Source organism: Macaca mulatta, chromosome 7, assembly GCF_049350105.2.
Source record: "Macaca mulatta isolate MMU2019108-1 chromosome 7, T2T-MMU8v2.0, whole genome shotgun sequence".
Taxonomy (NCBI): domain Eukaryota; kingdom Metazoa; phylum Chordata; class Mammalia; order Primates; family Cercopithecidae; genus Macaca; species Macaca mulatta.
The window spans coordinates 86,479,925-86,499,040 of NC_133412.1; the positions used below are offsets into that span (position 1 = coordinate 86,479,925).

A 19,116-nucleotide genomic window follows, 5' to 3' on the forward strand; every position below is an offset into this window, starting at 1 on the left:
GATTTTCTAAACAACCTTATCTGCAGACTATATCTTTATACTAATGCATACTTAATTGGTCCGTCTTGACTGTCCATATAAAACAATTTAATTAGGGTGCTTTCTTGCTTTGGAGAGCAAAGGAAAAAAAAAAAAAAAAAAAAAAAAAAACCCTGCCCAGTGCTTATTGTATTTAGCACCAATACAGGCAGAAAATGTAGCACAAGTTTTTGGTTGAAAGAGCACCTCTGTGCCCATTGAAGGGCGTTGATCCGAAAAGACAGAAAGGACAAGTAAAATCGATTTGAAGCGACCCTCTCTGTCCCTTTCACACCATTCAGAAACTCCATTCCTTCTAAGACAAAGACCAGCGCCTTGGGAATTCTCAGGGAAAAAGAGGACTCTAGTCCCGCAAGCCTAGGGCACTTTTTTTTAAAAATCCTCAATATTTCACTGAAAACCCACACTTGATGCTGTGCCCCCCAAGTGTGGGTTCCACAGATGTCCCCTCCAAAGTGCCAAGTTGCAAGGCTGACAAACCCCCTCTCCCCTGCCTGTTTGGCCTTGTGGCCAGGCCAGGACAGCCTTTTAGGGTTAATGTAGCCCTCACCTTTGACCTCCGAGATCGGAGTGGCTGCCAGCACTACAACTCTGGCCAAAGTTAAAAGAAAACCACAACAAAAAAGTTTTCTGCTTCCAAACCCAGGGAAACCAGTTCTGGTTCAGCCGCCTGAGCCACCTTACCCAATAGCAACCACCATCCCTAACTTTTTTTTTTTCCTTCTTTTGCAAAGAACTGCCTGAGCCATCTCTGAAGGAGGGAATTTAAGTTGTCAGGGCTCCATGGCTGAGTTGTGGGTGGGGTGACCTTCTTGGTCCAACTGGTCCTCCATTAGGAACCCCCGAATGCCAGGTTATCCCACTGGTGCCCGAGGTGGGGAAGGCAGTCATCGATCAGAACTGGCAGGAAAGGGAGAAGGGAGAGGAGTGAGATGGGCAGGGAGGGGAGGGAAAAGGCCAGGCTGTGATCACCTTCACCTGCCCTGAGCTCGGCCTTCCTGTTCAACTATTCCTCGACCTTCTGCTGGGGATGAAGGGGGCGGGGGCGAAAGGGAGGGGGCACCCCCCAGTTACACAAGTGGCCTCCTTCTACTAAGAGAATGAGTTCACCTCCTCCCCAGAGGAGCCTCACCATCCATCCACTCAGTATAACTGATGAGACAAACCGCAAGGAAAAACTTCTGTAGCCCATATTTATGGTATTAATGAATAGTTTAAAAAGATTTACACTTCTTATGATCAATATTCTGAGTTATTTTGCTCAAAGTATATAATTACAGTGTCTTCAGAGTTTTCATCATTGTTTGAGGTGGCAAAACCATTTGTAATTTTCATTAGCCAGTAAACATGTAATTAACATTCAGCACTGTGTTTAACTTAATTCCTGTTTAAGACAAGGACAAGAAGCAGCCGAAGAGCGTTAGTTCCATTTGTCAAGTCTGACATACATCTTACCATAACAGTTTCCTAAAATAAAAGATCCGTGTTTCCCCATTATTCTTCTCTTAAAACAAAACAAAACAGAAATCCATTAGTTAAAACTGTATTAAACTGTGAGAGGCAGCATAGTTTATATTCAATTTTCACTAGTTACCATATTCCTGCTTCCTTTATTCGTTTTGGGGAGTAGAGAAAGGGAGGGGGTGAATCAAGCATTCATTATCTGAAGGCATGGAATGGGGAACCCCTCCCCCCAAAAGAAATAGATTTCCTTCTCAGGAAAGTTCTAGAATGAGGACCGGAAAGGGGGGAGGCAGAAATCCACAGGGGAGAGGGGGAAAAAAATCACTTGGGGAGACTTGAGTTAAAAGTAGAAAATGAGGATTCCAACGGATTCCTAGGAAAAATGTTGCCCTCCTGTCTCAAGTTCTATCTTTGATGCAGGATGAGGGAAGCCTGTCTGCCAGTCTGCGAGGCTGATGCTTTTTCCCCCTCCTCTTCCACCTCTGTTTTTTCCCAACTTGCTTTAGGATTAGCCTCCATCCCTCTCGACCCCAAACAGTGGAATTTGGCTGTGCCTTGGGTCGTCTTGCTTTGCAATATCGCCTATAGTTGTTGGCGATTTTCTGCTGAGGCTGAGCCGTTTGCTCCAGCCTCCGACTAAACTCATTAAGTTGGGAGATTTTTTTCAATTGGACGGGTGTTTTTAAAGTCTCGTCTTTCCAGCCCCAAACAAGGTGTAACAACGCACTCTTCCTTCTAAGGAATGAGATGAGAGACAAGGATCACTCCAGACATCTCCTACCTACGGTTTGGGGTTTTTTTTCTTAAAGGCGAGGCTTGCATTCCTCAGCAGCTATGTACAAAGCTCCCTGAAACCTTGTCTCTCTAAAGTTAGTGTGCAGGGTTTTCCAAGGCTGAGAGAGCCTAATACATGGGGAAGCACTTCCTTGAGGTGGAAGATCTCTCCCTTCACCTTTCCTCTTTTTCCCTGCAGGCTAGTGCCTACTTTTTATCAGTTTGCACAATCGCTTAGATAAACACCGAGGAGGAGATTCTCTTTAATTATCAAAGACACATCTTTTCAGGGGGCCAACAAAGCATTTATTTCACCCGCCAAACTAAAGGAGAGTTATTCCAGTTTAGGAGGAAGATGCAAGCGGTTTGGGATCTTGAACAAGGCAAATATGGTTTTGGTATGTTTACTTACAGTATTTTTTTCTCTCTCTTTCCTTTCTCACTTTTCTCCTTGTGCTGTGTGGGGTTGGGGATGACTTGGGGTTTTTCAAAATATCGGTTTGCTAACGTGTATGAAATGCCGAGGACTGTGGTTTAAGGGGTTCGGGGAAGGGGGGAACAGAGTCAATTCAATGCATTGCCATATTTTATTACATGTGTGTGGTAGGAGAGATGGTGGGGGGAGAGGGGGGAAATACAATTGCAAAGCTGCCAAAATATGATTAAACCGAAGCGTTAAGACTGCGGAGCCTCCTATCTCCTCGTCCTGTCTCCTCAAACTCATTTCCTTCCATAGAACAAACTAAAAACCAGTCCTATAAGCGTGGTTTTCCAAGCAGCAGATGACTCGGTTTTCTAGCAAAGGAGCTGCCAGGCTCGCACTAAGTATAAGAATTTACTGTTCGCTTTGCCTCTGCGCTTCATTTTGCAACCTTGTGCAACTGACAGGCAGGCAGGGAGGGAGAAAAGCCTAGCCCGGCGCCCTCGGCCACGGTTCGGGTAGGCGAGCGCTCGGTTAAGCTAGGAGGGAGAATCGCGACGAGAAGGGTACTCACCATCGGGCGGGGTGGTGGAGCTGGCGTGCGGGTTTCAGGCAAACGTTTACCTTTTTGCTGTCTATTGCAACCGCGCCGGGCTGACTTAAGAAGCAATTCTGTGCTCTGTCCAGAACATTCAAGGAGCGGTTCCTCATTTTAAAAAAGCCAGCGAGAGAGACGACAGAGACAGAGAGAAAGAAAAAGAGAGGAGGGGGTGAGGGGGACGCACATAAACCCAGTTCAAAAAAAAAAAAAAAAAAAAAAATCACCTCTTCGCCAGTGGCTCGGGAAACGCAGAGGTGGCGAGATCCGAGTACGGTCCAACCAAGCCAGAGCCAATTAATTTTAAATCCTGAAGAATTATTCAGATTAAAATGTACAGAAGTTTCATTCTCCTATGCCTACGTGAGTCCAAAGTCGTTTCCCTTTAAGAGCTCCTTTTCTTTTAAAGTTGAATTTTAGGCAGCCAGGACTCTTACACTAGGGGGCAGACAGATACTGTACTTGCTCCAATCTTAAGCAATTTTTTCCCTCCCAGCATATGCTCTGATTTAGCACTGTAAATTTTTCAGAGGACCCAACTCTGACAGCCCCTGGTGATTTTCAAAGTACCACAAGCCAGTGGTTAAAAATTGCATTGACTTGGAAGTTCAGAGGGACACAATGGAAGCTCCTTTCCCTATTCATGGAGCTCCAGTGTGGTGGAAGAGAAAAACACACACGGACTAGATTGAGGGAAAGGAGGAATTCAATGAATCCTGGAGGACGGAACTGGTTTCTACTGAGTTCAGAGTTAAACTCGGCATTTGCTGGGCTCTGTATTCATATTGTGATTTAATCTGTAAAGAAATACATCCCATCAGGCCGCTTTCTGCAAGAAAATTATATTGCTGGGTATTGAGTTTCTTTCTTTTCTTTTTTAGATTAGGGCAAATGTTGTCCCACCTTTCTCTAGGCAAATTAAAGCTTGCCATTCTTCTCATTAAAATAAATTTACATCTGCAAAAAAAGACTGAGTTGGATTTTTAAAAAATAACAATAATATATTGATTTTGTCTTCTCAGAGCTTTTCAACCTTAGATGCACAGCAAGTGAGCATCTCTGGCGAAGACATTTGAAATATTTTTGCCTTTTTTCTTCTCAGTCTGTAGTCTTGTCTCTTCTTCTATGCATTAAAATTAAGTATAATTCATATGGTGATGTTTTTACCCCTTGTAACAGCATTTCATAACTGAATGAGTCCTAAAATGCAGAGTGATATACGCTGACTTTATGGCAGCCCTGTGATCATTTGCCCAGCAGGCTCCAATTTTTTAAGATATGGTTTGGGAAATTCTTCCATTTCAATCTAAGGCCATCAGAGCGTACTTCAAATTCCAAAAATCTCTGAGTGGACTGGGGAAGTTCTTCCTCCTCGATTTTGTCCCTTCCCATGTTTGTAAAAGGTAATCTGCTATGGAAGTCTCCTCATTCAGGAGGTGAGATTAAGATTTCCCTATAATCAAATATTTTCATCCTCTATTGAGATGGGAATGCCCATTATATTTCCTATCTCAACCCCAGTCTCATCACATCTCAGCTGAGCTTGTCCCTAATCTACTGACATTTGTAACATTAGCAATTCCTGAATCAAAGAGGTTGAAAGGGAAAACAACAACAACAACCAAAAACCTTCTCCTCTGTAATGATTTCTTTTCCATCCTTCTTATCCTCTTTAGGAGAAAGTTATATTGTGTCTCTAATCAACTTGAAATTCTCAACTTGGCTTCACTCTGTGGCAATCTTATTACACACCAGGTTTATGATAGTTCAGTGTCCACTGTAGGTTTGTTGGGCTTTTAAAAAATTTATTTAACAACTTTCAAATAAACCGAGAACCTGCAGCTTTAGTGAAATACGTGATTTCATCGGAGAAAGAGTGAGGGTTGAGGAGGTTTCAGGAATGAAGCTTAAAAGACTTTTCCTTTCCTAAAAACCGTCCTTATCTGCCCAGATCTTTAGTCCTTACCTCATATTCTGCCTGTGTGTGTAAAGAAAATTGAATGTAAAATGTAATCTATACATGTCAATTATATGTATGGTTTATTTTTAAAATATCTTTATCCTGTCAATTTTTTTTTCAGCTACCAAGGATGTTTTCTGTGGTCGTCAAATTACTCTTCATATGTGTTCATTTTTTTCCTGGAGCTCAGCGTCTTTTGTGTAAAATATTTTAATTGTTCACAAACCTGGTTGGTTTACCGGCATAAGGTTTTCTCTTGGTGCAAAGTGTGTACAAAGGAGACACAATTTTCTTGTATAAATGTGGAATAATGGTAATTCACTAACTGGTCATAATCAAACAACAAGTTTACTGTGTTGGAATATAGTGTGTTCTGAGAGCAATTCTACATGTTTGATGTTTAAAACCAGACACCCTGGAATTCAAAGACACAACTGTCTCAATTATTTTAGCACATGGAGCAGGATGGCAATGGGCTATGAAGTTGTTCTTTTTGCAGTGACTTCTTGAGGTAGAATATGACTTGTGTTTGGTTCTTGTGACCTGTATTAGTATTATTTCCCATTTGGGGTAGAATCTCTGGGTGCGTTTTAATGACTATATGAATGCTTAAAAGGAACTTGAGGAACAATGAAGTCCGTACTCAACTGTTCTATGACCTAGAAGCATAGTCGGTGAAGTCTTTGTCTGTGTACATTGACAAATGTGCATCTGATACATGTGCGCTTACATGTGTGTACAGAGGGTGTGCACAGGGGAGGCTGGGCGGCTGCCTCCTCCTGTCCATCAGTGGGCAGAGGTCTTTCCCCTCTCACCATGACTGGGTGTGTGGCAGGATGTTGGCTGGACAGTTAGCAAAAACCAGCGAGAGAGGGTAAAGTTGAGGAAAATTGATTTTAATTGCGTCATGACAATGAGGTGAAGTCTACTTCTGCTTCTCAGCATCCGAGATGCTTTATTTGGGCAATTAAAATGTCAGGCCACATACCTGTGAAATGTTAACCCTACAAGGAATATGCAGAAACAGAACGGCTTTTATCCTCTGAAAAGAATATATATATATGTGTGTGTGTGTGTGTATACATGTATATATACACACACATATATATATATACACATATATATGTATATATATACACATGAGCCACCAAACCGAACAAGTGATCAGAGTCAATTAAGAGAAGGGTTTGCCATCACCCGGATTTGGCCAAATCTTTGTTTGGAAAATGCCTACAAGCTCAGTTCGTGGCACCTTCCCACCCTCACTCCCTACCCCTCTGCAAAGAAACCAGGGAACTTTTCTTTGGCATTGTGGGCACTAAGATGCGCCAGGAATCCCGGGTGGTGCGCGAGCGGCGGATTTCATGACATCGCCAAGTTGCGAGAGGCAAAGTCCCCGATTCCATCCAAAGCCTCTCGCGGAGCCTTTAAGAGACGTTGTGTGTGCGCGCTGCGCTAGTCTCCCCGCCGGGGCGGAACCTCGGGTGCGGGATGTGGGGAGAGCAGAAGCAGCGCTCGCAGGGCCAGCACCGGCCCATCCCCCGCTCGGCGGCAGCGGCGGCGCGGCCACCCCGCCCCCGCCCCCGCCCCCGCCCCCCCAACCCCCGGTCCCCCGGGCGCCCCGCGCCGCGCCGGCGATGCCGCTCGCGCTAGGACCGGGCTGCGCCCGCGGCCGCCATGGCGGGGCCGCCGCAGTCCGGCCAATGACGGCGAGGGGGCGGTGCGCGCGCGCCTGGCCAGGCCAACCCCGGCTGCTGCCTTATAAGGCGCGCCGTCGCCATGGCAACGTGCGCTAAGTTGCAGCAGTCGTGTCAAAGTTCACTATATAGAGAGCTCAGTGAGCTGATCGCGGAGAAGCCACTTCTGCCAGCCCCGGCGCCTATAAATCGCATTCCCTCCCGCGCCCCCCTTTTTAGCATATTTGATCACTTTGATTCTCTGTTCTTTTCTCTCCGCGGTGTGTGTGTGCGTGCGCGCGTGTGTTTTCTTCTCCTCCTCCTCCTCTCTCCGAGTTGCCTCCTTTCTCCGGGTGCCGTGCTGCCTTTTTTCCCCTCTTTCATTCTTTCTCTCCGTCTTTTTCTCCCCCCTCTGCGCACGAAGGATGTGCTTCTAGGTGGTGATCTGCCCTCCTCTCTCTCTTTTATCATTTCTCCCCCGCCGCCGGCGAGTTGACTCTTTCCCTATGTGTGTGAGGCGGCGGCGGCAGCAGCAGCAGCAGCGGCTCCGGCGGCGGCAGCAGCGGCAGCAGCGACTTCAGCGGCGGCGGCGGCGCTAGACGCGGCGGCTCCGGGCCCGACCCGGCGGCTTCGGCGGCGGCTCCGGCGGCAGCGGCGGCCCGGGCGGCCCGCAGGGAACGGCGAGCGGCCTCCACCCAGCGACTGCGGGCAGCGGCGGCCGGAGAGAGCGAGGCGCGCGCCGGACGCCCGGGGCAGGCGGCGGCGGCGGCGGCGGCGGCCCAGCGCCAGGACGACGCTGCGCAGCGCCCGACGCGGACCACTTTCATGCTGATTCCCCCGGACCCGGGCAGCGCTCCGGCCACTCCGCGGGCCGCCGGCCTCCGCCCCGGCCTGCCTGGCTCCCTGGGCGCGCCCGCACCCGGCGCCTCCGATCTCCTAGTCCTCCTGATTTCGATGGCTTTCCTGAATGGCTGACTGTGGGCTGCCCTGGACTTGGCCCCCGGACAGTCGCCTCTCCTCCTCCTCTACCTCCTCCTCCACCACCACCTCCTCTTCCTCCTCCTCCTCCTCTTCCTCCTCCTCCTCCGCCAACTCCTCGGCTGCACACCAGCTCTAAGAGCGAGAGAGTGAACGAGAGAGGGAGGGAGAGAGTGAGAGCGAGCGAGATCTTTGGAGAGATTTTTTTTTTTTTTTTTTTTTGCCTCCTACTTCTGTCTTGAAGCCAGACAATCGACTTCAGCTCTCCCTCCCCTCCCTCTTTCTCCACGTTCTGCTCCCACTCGCTATCCTGTCCCCTTCCCCTCCCCTCCCGGCGGAAAGCCCCCCGAAACCAACAAAGCTGAGCCGAGGGAAACAAACAAAACAAACACACCGGGCCAGACAAGCAATCGACAAAACTTTGCAAAAGCAAAAACAAAAAAGGAAAAACTAACCAACCTCAACCAACCAGCCCCCGAGCCACCCGGGGCTCCCTCCCGCGCCCTCTTGCACCCTCGCACACACAAAAGGCGGCGCGCCGGAGCCCGAGACCCGGGGAGCCGCCGCCGCCCCGCCGCCGCCCGCAGCCAGGGGAGCAGGAAGTCCGGACGCGGCCCCCATAGATATGGCAATGGTAGTCAGCACGTGGCGCGACCCCCAGGACGAGGTGCCCGGCTCACAGGGCAGCCAGGCCTCGCAGGCGCCGCCCGTGCCCGGCCCGCCGCCCGGCGCCCCGCACACGCCACAGACGCCCGGCCAAGGGGGCCCAGCCAGCACGCCAGCCCAGACGGCAGCCGGTGGACAGGGCGGCCCTGGCGGCCCGGGTAGCGACAAGCAGCAGCAGCAGCAACACATCGAGTGCGTGGTGTGCGGGGACAAGTCGAGCGGCAAGCACTACGGCCAGTTCACGTGCGAGGGCTGCAAGAGCTTCTTCAAGCGCAGCGTGCGGAGGAACCTGAGTTACACGTGCCGCGCCAACCGGAACTGTCCCATCGACCAGCACCATCGCAACCAGTGCCAGTACTGCCGCCTCAAAAAGTGCCTCAAAGTGGGCATGAGACGGGAAGGTATCGGCCTCTCATTTCTCCTTCCCTCGTCCTGGGTCCCGGGGTCCTGGGTACGTTTGGCTAGCCTGCTCTGGGTAAGGACAAGAAGCCCCAAGCTCTTCTCTTCGTATTGCAGCGGAAAGGGGTTTTATACTAGAAGCGAGTTCTGCATTGGAACCCAAACCCCAAATCCGCATGCTTTGGCCGACTGATTTCCTTCTTTACTCTGTCTTTGGGCTGTTTTCATTTGCTTTGCATTGATTGTGAGTTCACTGGAGTCTGCCTTTCTGCAAGGGATGGGGTGTTTGTTGTTGTTGTTGTTGTTTTAAAGCCTAGTTTACTTCTCTCTCTCTCTCCCCTTGTTTTTCCTGCATGTTCAACATGTCCCTCCCCTTCACCCCTTTCCCCAGCCCCCACCCTCTCAAAAAAAAAAAAAAAAAAAACACAACCTGAGATTGTACTTTTGTACAGGAGGTTCAAATTACAAATGGCAATTTTATGCACTTCGCCGTATTAACGCTGCCGCCCGGGCAGCGCTCATGTGACCCTCCGTGGATTAACATTCTGCTAAAAAAAAAAAAAAAAAACAAAAAAAAAACCTTTGCTTGCTTTTTTCCTTTCACTTTTGAAACGAAGAGAGCGCGATAGGAAGTAGGAAAGGGTGGGCGAGGGGCCCTGGGCGGCTGCTTTCGCTCTGCGCGAGTTGGGTCTTTGTGATATAAAATTCGCCGAGCGCCGCGAGCCGTGCTTTACCAATGGCGCGCTCGGCGCGGGGCGCGGGCTCCGGGTTGGGGCGAGCCAACGCCGGGGTTTCTTTGTGTTTCTGCGAGAGCGACTCTCCAGGTCCGGAGTCAGATAACAGCCTGAGCCCGAGCCTCGCCGGCTTTCCCCGGCCCTTACAGGCCCTGCTCAGGCTCCGCTAGTGCCGGCCGCCTGCTCCCTGCCTCTCCCGGCTTCCTCTCTCCTTAAGCCGGCCTCTCTCTCTCTCCGCCCTCTCCCTCGGTCTCTTTCTCCGAGCACACTGATTAGACAGACGCCAGATCTCCGCTCTCTGCTTGTCTCTCACTGGGGGTTCCCCGCCGGGCTGGGGCTGGGGCTTTGGGGTTTGTGGGAGAGTCGTTCCGGAGTGGCCACAGGCCGTCTGGGGTGAACCCTCGTGCCTTTTGCAAAAGCGTCTCACCCTCCCCCCAGACTCGCCCCTCCCGCTCCCTCTCCTCCAATCAATAAGAAATATCAGCTGTTTAGCAGTAAAGAAGAAAGATGCCCTCAGAATGCTACATCCCGCCCACAGCGCCGGGGACCCCGAGGCAAAGTGGCCAATTCTGGGTCCTCGGTGGACCAGCCCTGAGCGGGCCTCGGAGGCAAGTGTGCCCCTCTGACCCTCAGAGCTCGCCTGGGTGGTGGTTTCAAAGGAATGGTGCCAAAAGCCTGGCGACTCCAGGTCTGTGGCAGGCCTGCCTGGTTCTTGCGCTGCTCAGGGCCTGGGTCAGGTGGGGGTCGGACTGGGGCAGACCCCGCCGGGGAACCTGGGGACTGAGGCTGGTCATTAACTGTGGAGTGTCTCCTTTCCTCCCCGCAGCGGTGCAGAGGGGCAGGATGCCGCCGACCCAGCCGACCCACGGGCAGTTCGCGCTGACCAACGGGGACCCCCTCAACTGCCACTCGTACCTGTCCGGATATATTTCCTTGCTGTTGCGCGCCGAGCCCTATCCCACGTCGCGCTTCGGCAGCCAATGCATGCAGCCCAACAACATCATGGGTATCGAGAACATTTGTGAACTGGCCGCCAGGATGCTCTTCAGCGCCGTCGAGTGGGCCCGGAACATCCCCTTCTTCCCCGACCTGCAGATCACGGACCAGGTGGCCCTGCTTCGCCTCACCTGGAGCGAGCTGTTTGTGTTGAATGCGGCGCAGTGCTCCATGCCCCTCCATGTCGCCCCGCTCCTGGCCGCCGCTGGCCTGCATGCTTCGCCCATGTCCGCCGACCGGGTGGTCGCCTTTATGGACCACATACGGATCTTCCAAGAGCAAGTGGAGAAGCTCAAGGCGCTGCACGTTGACTCAGCCGAGTACAGCTGCCTCAAGGCCATAGTCCTGTTCACCTCAGGTAGGAAGGAGCCCTGTCTTCTCGTGCCCACGGGCTCCTAGCCCAGAGTTGGGGCCCAGAGAACTTGGGAGTCCCCAGGGCAAACCCATACTGCTCCTTGAAAGGCCAAACTGTTGAGTGCAACTTGAAGTGGGAACTTTGTATAGCTGTTGGGCACCACCAGGCCTGTCCTGGGGAGAGGAGAGGAAGGCTGGACTGCAGGAAGGATGCTTCAGATAGATTCCCCAAATGGGCCATAGGGCAGCCTCTGCTGCCTAGTTCCCCTACCTGCAGTATCCAGATTGGGATGCCCTCTCCTCTTCCCTTTCCTGAGCCCAGGCCCCCTGGGCCTGCTGGGCCCCAGGGAATCTTTTCAAGACCTGGGTTTTCTCTAACACCCTGGCTGGGCCTCCAGGAGATGCCCCTGGACACTGGAGCAGCCCTGACAGTGTCTCTACAGGGGCAAGTTTGCCCCTGCAGGGGAAAAGTTTGCCTGCTAACTCAGTAGGAGTTGGAGCTCCAGGCAAATCCAACCTGAGGGCAGCAATTTTCAAAATCATATTCTTATTGAAATAATGCAGACTGCCAGGAGAGGGGAAAAGATCTGTCAGGAAGGGGGCAAGAGGAGGAAAGGGACTGTCATAACTCTTTAGAATGTCTGCAGGAGGTTGAAGACTCTGGCCTCTTGCTTCCCCTGCCCAAGCAAACACTTAAGGCAATTTTCAAACATCCCAAAGTGTATGCCAACTTGGGCTGGATATGGATGTTGCTAGAGATATAAAACCATCATTGACTGCATTATGCAATCTAATTAGTTTGCATGTAGTTTAACCTGTGTGAGTAATAGATCTGATATTAATTAACTCTTGAGGCAAAATGATTTTTGAAAGTGTCTGGCTTTCCATTTTGGGCCACACCTGAGCTTTTTGGCTGCCTCCAGGTTGAGTTCAGCATAGCCCAGGTGGATGGAAATCACCAACCCCTTTTCACATTCTTGTACTAAGTTGTCAGCTGATCCCTTTGTCATGGCTGAGAGGGGAAAGGGGTTCCCGATTAAGAATAACAAACATTTGGACATTAGCAGGGCTTGGAACCTAGTCACCCACTACAATATTTTAAGCTTGTAACAGGAAACGAGGAGAAATGCGTAGTTTATGTGGCAAACATAAAGGAGGTCCACAATCTCTTCTTTATTTGAAAGAAGTCTGGGGAACTAAGTCATCAGCTGAACGGCTTGCAGGTTCTGAGTCTTCAAACTGCTAAGTCTTGTACATTGCTGCTTTCCACATAAAATCTCCCTGCACAGCCACCCCAAATTCTGCCTTTGGAAGTCCTTAGGTAATCAATTAAAGGCCAGTGTCTGGGCAGGGAAGCTGTTTGCAGAGGTTTGGATGGGGATTATTTTTCTCGAGAGCCCCTCATATCTAGAACGTTTGCCTGCTGCAGATATGCAGGCAAGATATTTCCCTACCTCATAGCCACCTTCATCCCTGTCCCACAATACAACACTCAGCCCACCTTCTTGGATGATGGAGGTAGTTGTTAATTTCTTGATATCATTGCTAGCTCTTAGCCTTACCCTTGGTCTTTCAAGGAAAAAAAAAAAAATGCCTGATACTGTCATTAACAGTTTAATTTATGACTATTTGCAAAATGTGGAGGCCTGTGTGGAGAATGCAAATTGCCTCACAAAGAGATAAAGGTTCCTGTTATCTGATTCAGAGGGAGACACACAGTTCCGAGGATGCAGAGGGAAGGAGTCCTATGCAAACAGATCTTTTAGTTCCTGTCCACAGACACCTCTACATTCTGTAGACATGCAGAGTCCTAGATATACATATGAGGAGGTTGCATGTGTGTTCTTGTTCTTGGGGTGGAGGTGGTGGTGCTGATTTTCGAGTATCTGTTTTAATGATTCACAATATGCATGTGTTAACCCCAGTCTTGTCTGGGGAGCCCTGAAAGGTCAGGTCACAACCTGAACCGCCTTTACCAAGAAGCTTCTCATTTCAAAGGCACTTATTGTATTTTCACATATCAAAAAAGAAGAGTGTTTTCCTGAAGATAACAGGGAGGGGGGATGCTTCTTGGAGGGACCTGGGTTTTAAAAAATAAAGGGGGGTGGGAGAAAAAGGGAGAGAGAAGAAAAGGGGGAAAAAGAAACAGCTCAAATGAACAGAGAGATCACAGTTTGCATGGCTGCCCTTCAATAGGCTAAACTGACAAGATCAGTTTTAAAGGGCCACTTAAATCAGTTTCAAAGACTGGAGAAAAATGAGTCGCCCTCTTTGGGGAGAATCTGAGGCTGGATCGTGGACGCCATTACTCGGGACTGGGCCAGGTTGTCCACTCCCAACCCCCACAAACCCCTATATAATTATAAGCCAAACTATTATTTACAGAGGAGGAGGGGAAAGAGTGCTGGTAGTTTTGGTTTCTTCTGTTTACTGACTTGGGCCAGATAGACCCAATGCACTTTTGCTTGGGCCTCTCAATGACCCAGGCTAAGGACTCAGGCAGTGAAAGCCTCTAGCACACTGAGCTATGTTTTATTTTAAAGCAAACACTTCTTCAGGACCATCTCTTGCTCTTTCTCCTTAAGTTTTCAGTACATAGACATTTGCTCCAACTCCGGTTGGGGCAGTTTGACAGAGCTCTGTGCGCACACCTCATGTGACCCAATTCAAACCTCTTAATCTGATGACTGAATTCTTCTTCTTCTTCTTCTTCTGTTTTTAAACTTTCTTCCAGATGCCTGTGGTCTCTCTGATGTAGCCCATGTGGAAAGCTTGCAGGAAAAGTCTCAGTGTGCTTTGGAAGAATACGTTAGGAGCCAGTACCCCAACCAGCCGACGCGATTCGGAAAGCTTTTGCTTCGCCTCCCTTCCCTCCGCACCGTCTCCTCCTCAGTCATAGAGCAATTGTTTTTCGTCCGTTTGGTAGGTAAAACCCCCATCGAAACCCTCATCCGGGATATGTTACTGTCCGGCAGCAGTTTTAACTGGCCGTATATGGCAATTCAATAAATAAATAAAATAAGAAGGGGGAGTGAAACAGAGAAAGAAAAGGCAAAAGACTGGTTTGTTTGCTTAATTTCCTTCTGTTAAGAAAGGATATAAAAGGATGTTACAAGTTTGCTAAAAGAAGAGAGGGGAAGAATTTAATGGACTGTGAATTTCAAAAAAAAAAAAAGACTGTCAAATGAACTTTTACAGAATGCATTAAAAAAAAAAAAAAAAAACTCCTGTGTCGGTCAGAACAACTTGCTACTTATCATTTTTGTATAAAAAGGAAATTAGTCTTTTTCTTTTTTTGCTAAATTTTTGAAAAACATTGCTAAAAGTGCATTTAAGGAGATTGGGAGAAAATTAGCAGAATGGAGAAAGTAAGTCTTTTTTTTTTTTTCCAAATTATTAATTGTCCTGTGTCTATGTACCTCTAGCTGTTCTTTTTTGTACTTTTCTGGTTCCAAACCAGTTTATTCTGTGGTTCTATAATAAGTTTTGATATAATCTTGGCTTCTTAAAAACTGTGTATCATTAAAATATATGTTCTGCAAGAATTAAAACTGAGTCCATGAAAATATCATAGGAAGACATAAAACTTTAAAAGGCAACTCAAAGATGATGGAAACGCACTTACAAGTGGTGACCAAAAATTTTAGGTGAAGTTGAGCACTCTAATTAGAGAACTGGAGGAACCACATATAACACTTAACTTCCCCTACCCTGCCCTTCCCCAAAAGACACCATGACAAACCTAGCTTTTAAAAAATATTTTAAGAAAGAGAATGAACTGTGGAATTTATTGGCAGCCAAGGAATGTGTCCAAGACACATGCTGAGGTTTTGAATAAAAAGTGAACTTTTGTAATTTGAATTGGGTCCCGCTTAGTTCTTGAATTGTTATGAAAATCCTATATCTGTTTGTATATTTGCAAACCCTTTGTATTATAATTGTTGATATTTTCCCTTTTTAAAAAATACCATTGAAATCAGCATGACAAAAATAACACTGTTGGCACTTATAGGTAACGTGATTGATTCAGTATCTTAGAGTTTACAGTTTGTGTTTTAAAAAAACTGAAGGTTTTTTTTTTTTAAGTGCAACATTTCTGTATACTGTAAAAGTTATAATAACTGAACTGTTTGGTCGAGTCTTTGTGTGTTATATTCCAAGGAAAATTGAAAGTATTCAGAAATTAAAATATTATTTGATATCTGAAACCTGGCTGTCCCCACTCACTGTCTTTACATCTAGAAGAGCCCCTGTGAGCTCTCGCTTAGCTGGCCGGGCGGGGGGCAGTGGGGGGGGGGCATTTGTTTACTCCCCTCAGTCAGTTTGTTCAAAGGTGGACTAGTGTATTTGCCTGTTTAATTTGGGTGTGTGTGTGGGTGGGGGGGAGCTGAAGTTAATGGTTTATCTATGGTTTAGGAAGTGCCATACTGATATAGTAAACCACCCCCATTCACCTAATCCTCCTTTTAATTAAAAATGGATTTTCCAGGAAAAAAAAAAGGCCCTTATATTTGTCACACTTAAGTGCCTGCTTAGGGAAGGTATTGTGAAAAAGTATTAGAAATCTTGAGATCAGTATCTATTTTATGATCAGAAAAAAAAAACTCTTTTGTACATTTCTGACAGTTACTCAGAAGATCGTTCAAGCAAGCTAATCACAGCATTGTAATTAGAGGACAGTTGTTTGCAATGAGTTTTTCCTTAAGTAGGTGCGATTTTTAAAAATATTCTGTGGTTCTACTCTAGCGTGGTTGTTGATAGAGTTTCAAATTCAGTGATATAGGTTATAAGACTGAAGGGTCTATTTTTAATGTATATATGATAACTTGCAGTTGGGTTCCCTCTCCCCTCCCCCCTTTACCTTCAGTCTGTGAGAGCATGACCACAGGGTCAAGGGAATCTTTTCCATTGGAGTTATGTACATAAAAACACATCGACATTTTGACATTTCAGACTGTGTAGCTACAATCTATACTGCTCTTGGGATCCTTTGTCCTTAGAAGCCAAGTTAAGGAAGAGAAAGCAGGACAGAAAAAGAAGGAAGGAAGGAAAGTTTACAGGGTGTGCTGATTTAGAAGTAGTAACTATTTCTTTTGGAGTCTTTTTTCATTTTTCCTCTTTATCTTTTCCTGGTTTGGAGGAAGCTCAGTGCTGGGAGCTTGCAATTTTGTTCTTATTCAAGGTTTCCAACCCACCCCCCACCGCCAGTACTTCATGTTGTGGTTTAATTTTAAGGGGGGGGGGGGGGAAACTAGTGAGAGAGGTGAAAGAAAAGGGATCATTTTGTAAAGTGTATTAAACGTTAATATTCAGATCCAGTCAATACATGCAGACCAGTAAAATCTGATTTGTGCAGTTTTCCATCTGACTCTCATTTATTTCTGTAGATACATACATATATAAATACAAGTCTGTTCTTACGGCACAGTATTGCTGACCTTTAGTTCGAGGTTTTGTCGGTTGTTGTTTATTTTCTTCCTCTTGCAAGTGCTATCCATGTGAGTGTGTGAAGTTTCTCTAATAAGTAAAACACAGGCCCTTTTCCTTGTTTGTTTTGTGTTAGTTTATTGTAAACAGCCATTTGTTGTAAATTATTATTGGCATTAAATTATAATTTATGATTTTCAAAGCAAAAGACAATCCCTGTTTTTTATGCTTTAAGCATGTGTTCTAGACGTTGGAAATCTCTCTCACACTCTTAAGTTTCAGCAATGAGCTTGGGATTTGCGAGGCAGAAAAACAGGACCCAAAATTTTTCAACCGGTTAAAACAAACCCCCTTGTATATGTTTAGAGTGGCCGGAGGAGGATCTGTTTAGAGTCTTGAGTTCGGTTTAAGTTTATTGCATTTAAAGAAAGTTTTTCTTTTCACGCTGAGTTAGAACAAAAGATCTTTGCTGCGACTGAATTGGACAAAAGACCAGGGCTGGGACCCAGCGAGCGCGTTCTGTGTGAAATTGACGAGATCTTTAAAAAAGCTGCTAAACATGGCGACTCTTTCCCTTTAAGTGTCTCTTTTTCCTTGCTGGGTTTTTTTTTTTTTTTTTTTTTTTTTTTTTTTTTTTTCATCTGATCTGAGCTCGCTTTATTTCTTTTCCCAACCCCGCTCCCCCTCCTCCTCGTGGCGCTCGGGGGTGTGAGAGAACCCAGTTAGACGCGAAATGCAACAATAGTGCAAGGAGAGAGAGGGGCGCTCGCTGCTTCTCGCCACTTTCAAACAAACCTAGGGGAAGATTGCGCCCGGGGGGGATTCCAGCCTGCTCGCTCGGCTCGCGGTCGCCCTGCCTCGGCCTTTCACCATTAGCTCTCCCTGGGCCGCGAGGAGCTGGGGCTCAAAGTTAGCAGGCGACGTCCAAAGCTGGTTCCGCGGAGACGGCTGGATTAGCATCCAGCCGGCTGTAGGGACGGGGACCTGGAGTTGGCAGCTGCTGCGGGAAAGTGCCTGCCCCCCAGCCCCCGCCCCCACTTACGTGCGGCAGAATTCCGCCAGCGCCCCGGGAAAGTCCGGGGTGCCGAGCGCGCGGAGCTGCACTCCTGGGATGTGCATTAAGCGGCGACAGGCGGGGGGGGAGGGGGGGCGGGGGCGGGGGGCGGTCTGGGGGAGCTCGAGCGTGTGAAACTCTGCCTCGAAGCTCGCTTTTGACTTGGTCCTATGAGCTGAGCCAACATGGCGTCTCCCATTGCACGGTGAGCGCCGGGCTGCCAGGCACGGCAGGGCCGGGTAATAGAAAACACATTGGTTACCAAAAAGGAAAAAAGGAGGGCGGGGGGCGCTAAAGGCCATTCCGTCTGCAGGACGAAAACCCTCTTTTAAACTCTTGCTGGCAAGTGAGTCCGATCCTCGATTCTTTAATTAAAGCAACAGAATTCGTAAGGAAAATATTGGTAACGCTGTACCCTCTCCCCTCCCCCTCCCATATTCAGGAGAGTTGATTTCCTGTCTCCTCTCCTTCCAAGAACCAAATTAGAAAAATAAAAAGTCTGTATCCGCAAATGATCTTAAATGTTTGAATGATATAGGGGGAGGGGGAGAGGACGGTCTTTACAGACCTCGGTCAGTTCTCGCGCTCATTAATGCAGGGGCTGCGCCGGGGTTTGCGCGGGCCGGAGCGGAGCTGGGGCACGCGGGGCGGCGGGGGGGTGGGGAGGGCGGAATGCGAACCCCGCTGGACTTGGGCAGAACTTGCTGCTTGCACGTCCAAGTTGTGGGAAAGGTGGCTTTCCGGGAGGAGGGTTGATTGGGAGGTGGGAGGATCTAGCAGGGGCTGAGGGCCGGTTCCAGGCGGGTGGTCGCAGACCCTAGAAATGTGTGAGCCCGCGTGGACTGTGCCCCTGGCAGGAGAGCGACTGCAGCGGAGGATCCTCTTTCTCTAATAGGTTTGAGAGTGGGCAAGGGCGGCCGTGGGACAGACCTGGCCTCCTAGAGAGGGTCTTCCGAGGGCCTCTGCAGAGACAGTGGATCCGGGCTGAGGCCCCGTTCTCGGGCCGATGGGGAAATCGCCCCGCTACGTCCAGCTCCATCCCCAGCGCCGGCCAGGACAACCCTATCCCTCAGCCGCCTGGGAGGGGAGCGAGGTACTCTCTGAATTCCAGGCCTCGTCAAGATTTATTGAAGTTGGGTTTAAAAAACGTGCTTCAGATGATTTTTCCCATTTTCTCAGATTTCAAAGGCTCCCTGCAGTGCGGCTGCCTAATTAATGGTGAAATTCAACTAAATCTAATTATGCAGTAATTTTAAAGCAGTTAGTGCTGGGCGTTGGTTTGTAATAGGACCCCAGTTTTTTAAAGTTTGCTTACTGTGTTGGTTTAGGGGAAAGCTATCTTTTGTATGGTAAAGACAGACCGGGAAATAGTTCTACTGTAGGAACCAGAGGGCTAAGAACCGCTCCCCACCCACCTCTATCTCCATCCCCAATTCTATCTCGTTTTCCTTCTGTTTTTTCTATCCCAAGCACACGTTAAAAAGCTGAGCAAGGTGCTAACCCAACAAGGAGACCCTATTTCATAGTCCAAGGGGAAAGGGAGAATCTTTCATATGGAGACACAAAGAGCTTGGTC

General features: G+C 48.3%; 2 protein-coding genes across 19 annotated transcripts in view; one reads left to right on the forward strand and one right to left on the reverse strand.

Annotated features, from left to right (window-relative positions):
- Positions 1–3,718, reverse strand: part of LOC144329734 (uncharacterized) — a 124,414-nt gene extending 120,696 nt beyond the window's left edge. For 5 of the 15 annotated variants that reach the window (XM_077938748.1, XM_077938749.1, XM_077938747.1 and 2 more), the window contains exon 1: positions 3,273–3,703. In XM_077938748.1, the coding sequence (XP_077794874.1) occupies positions 3,273–3,275 (3 nt within the window). In that variant the 5' untranslated portion in view covers positions 3,276–3,703. Of the gene's footprint in view, positions 1–3,272 lie in introns of all 15 variants that reach the window. The other 10 variants (XM_077938752.1, XM_077938755.1, XM_077938754.1 and 7 more) reach the window with 5 other exon arrangements.
- On the forward strand, positions 1,787–15,267 carry NR2F2 (nuclear receptor subfamily 2 group F member 2). 4 transcript variants are annotated; one of them, XM_028851329.2, is made up of 3 exons: positions 1,787–2,675; positions 10,536–11,063; positions 13,794–15,267. In XM_028851329.2, exons 1-3 carry the CDS (start codon positions 2,633–2,635, stop codon positions 14,066–14,068), a joined length of 846 nt encoding a protein of 281 aa, XP_028707162.1. In that variant the 5' UTR covers positions 1,787–2,632; the 3' UTR covers positions 14,069–15,267. The 4 variants fall into 4 exon arrangements, with proteins under 4 accessions (XP_028707162.1, XP_001099957.1, XP_028707163.1 ...); XM_001099957.4 differs by lacking the exon at positions 1,787–2,675 and adding an exon at positions 7,108–8,977; XM_028851330.2 differs by lacking the exon at positions 1,787–2,675 and adding an exon at positions 8,703–10,317.
- The last annotated feature ends 3,849 nt before the right edge of the window (positions 15,268–19,116 follow it).

Coding starts and splice junctions, on each gene's coding strand:
- NR2F2 (XM_001099957.4), top strand. CDS start 8,536: ATGGCAATGGTAGTCAGCACGTGGCGCGACCCCCAGGACGAGGTGCCC. Junction 8,978..10,535: donor AGTGGGCATGAGACGGGAAG/GTATCGGCCTCT, acceptor TCCTCCCCGCAG/CGGTGCAGAGGGGCAGGATG. Junction 11,064..13,793: donor CATAGTCCTGTTCACCTCAG/GTAGGAAGGAGC, acceptor ACTTTCTTCCAG/ATGCCTGTGGTCTCTCTGAT.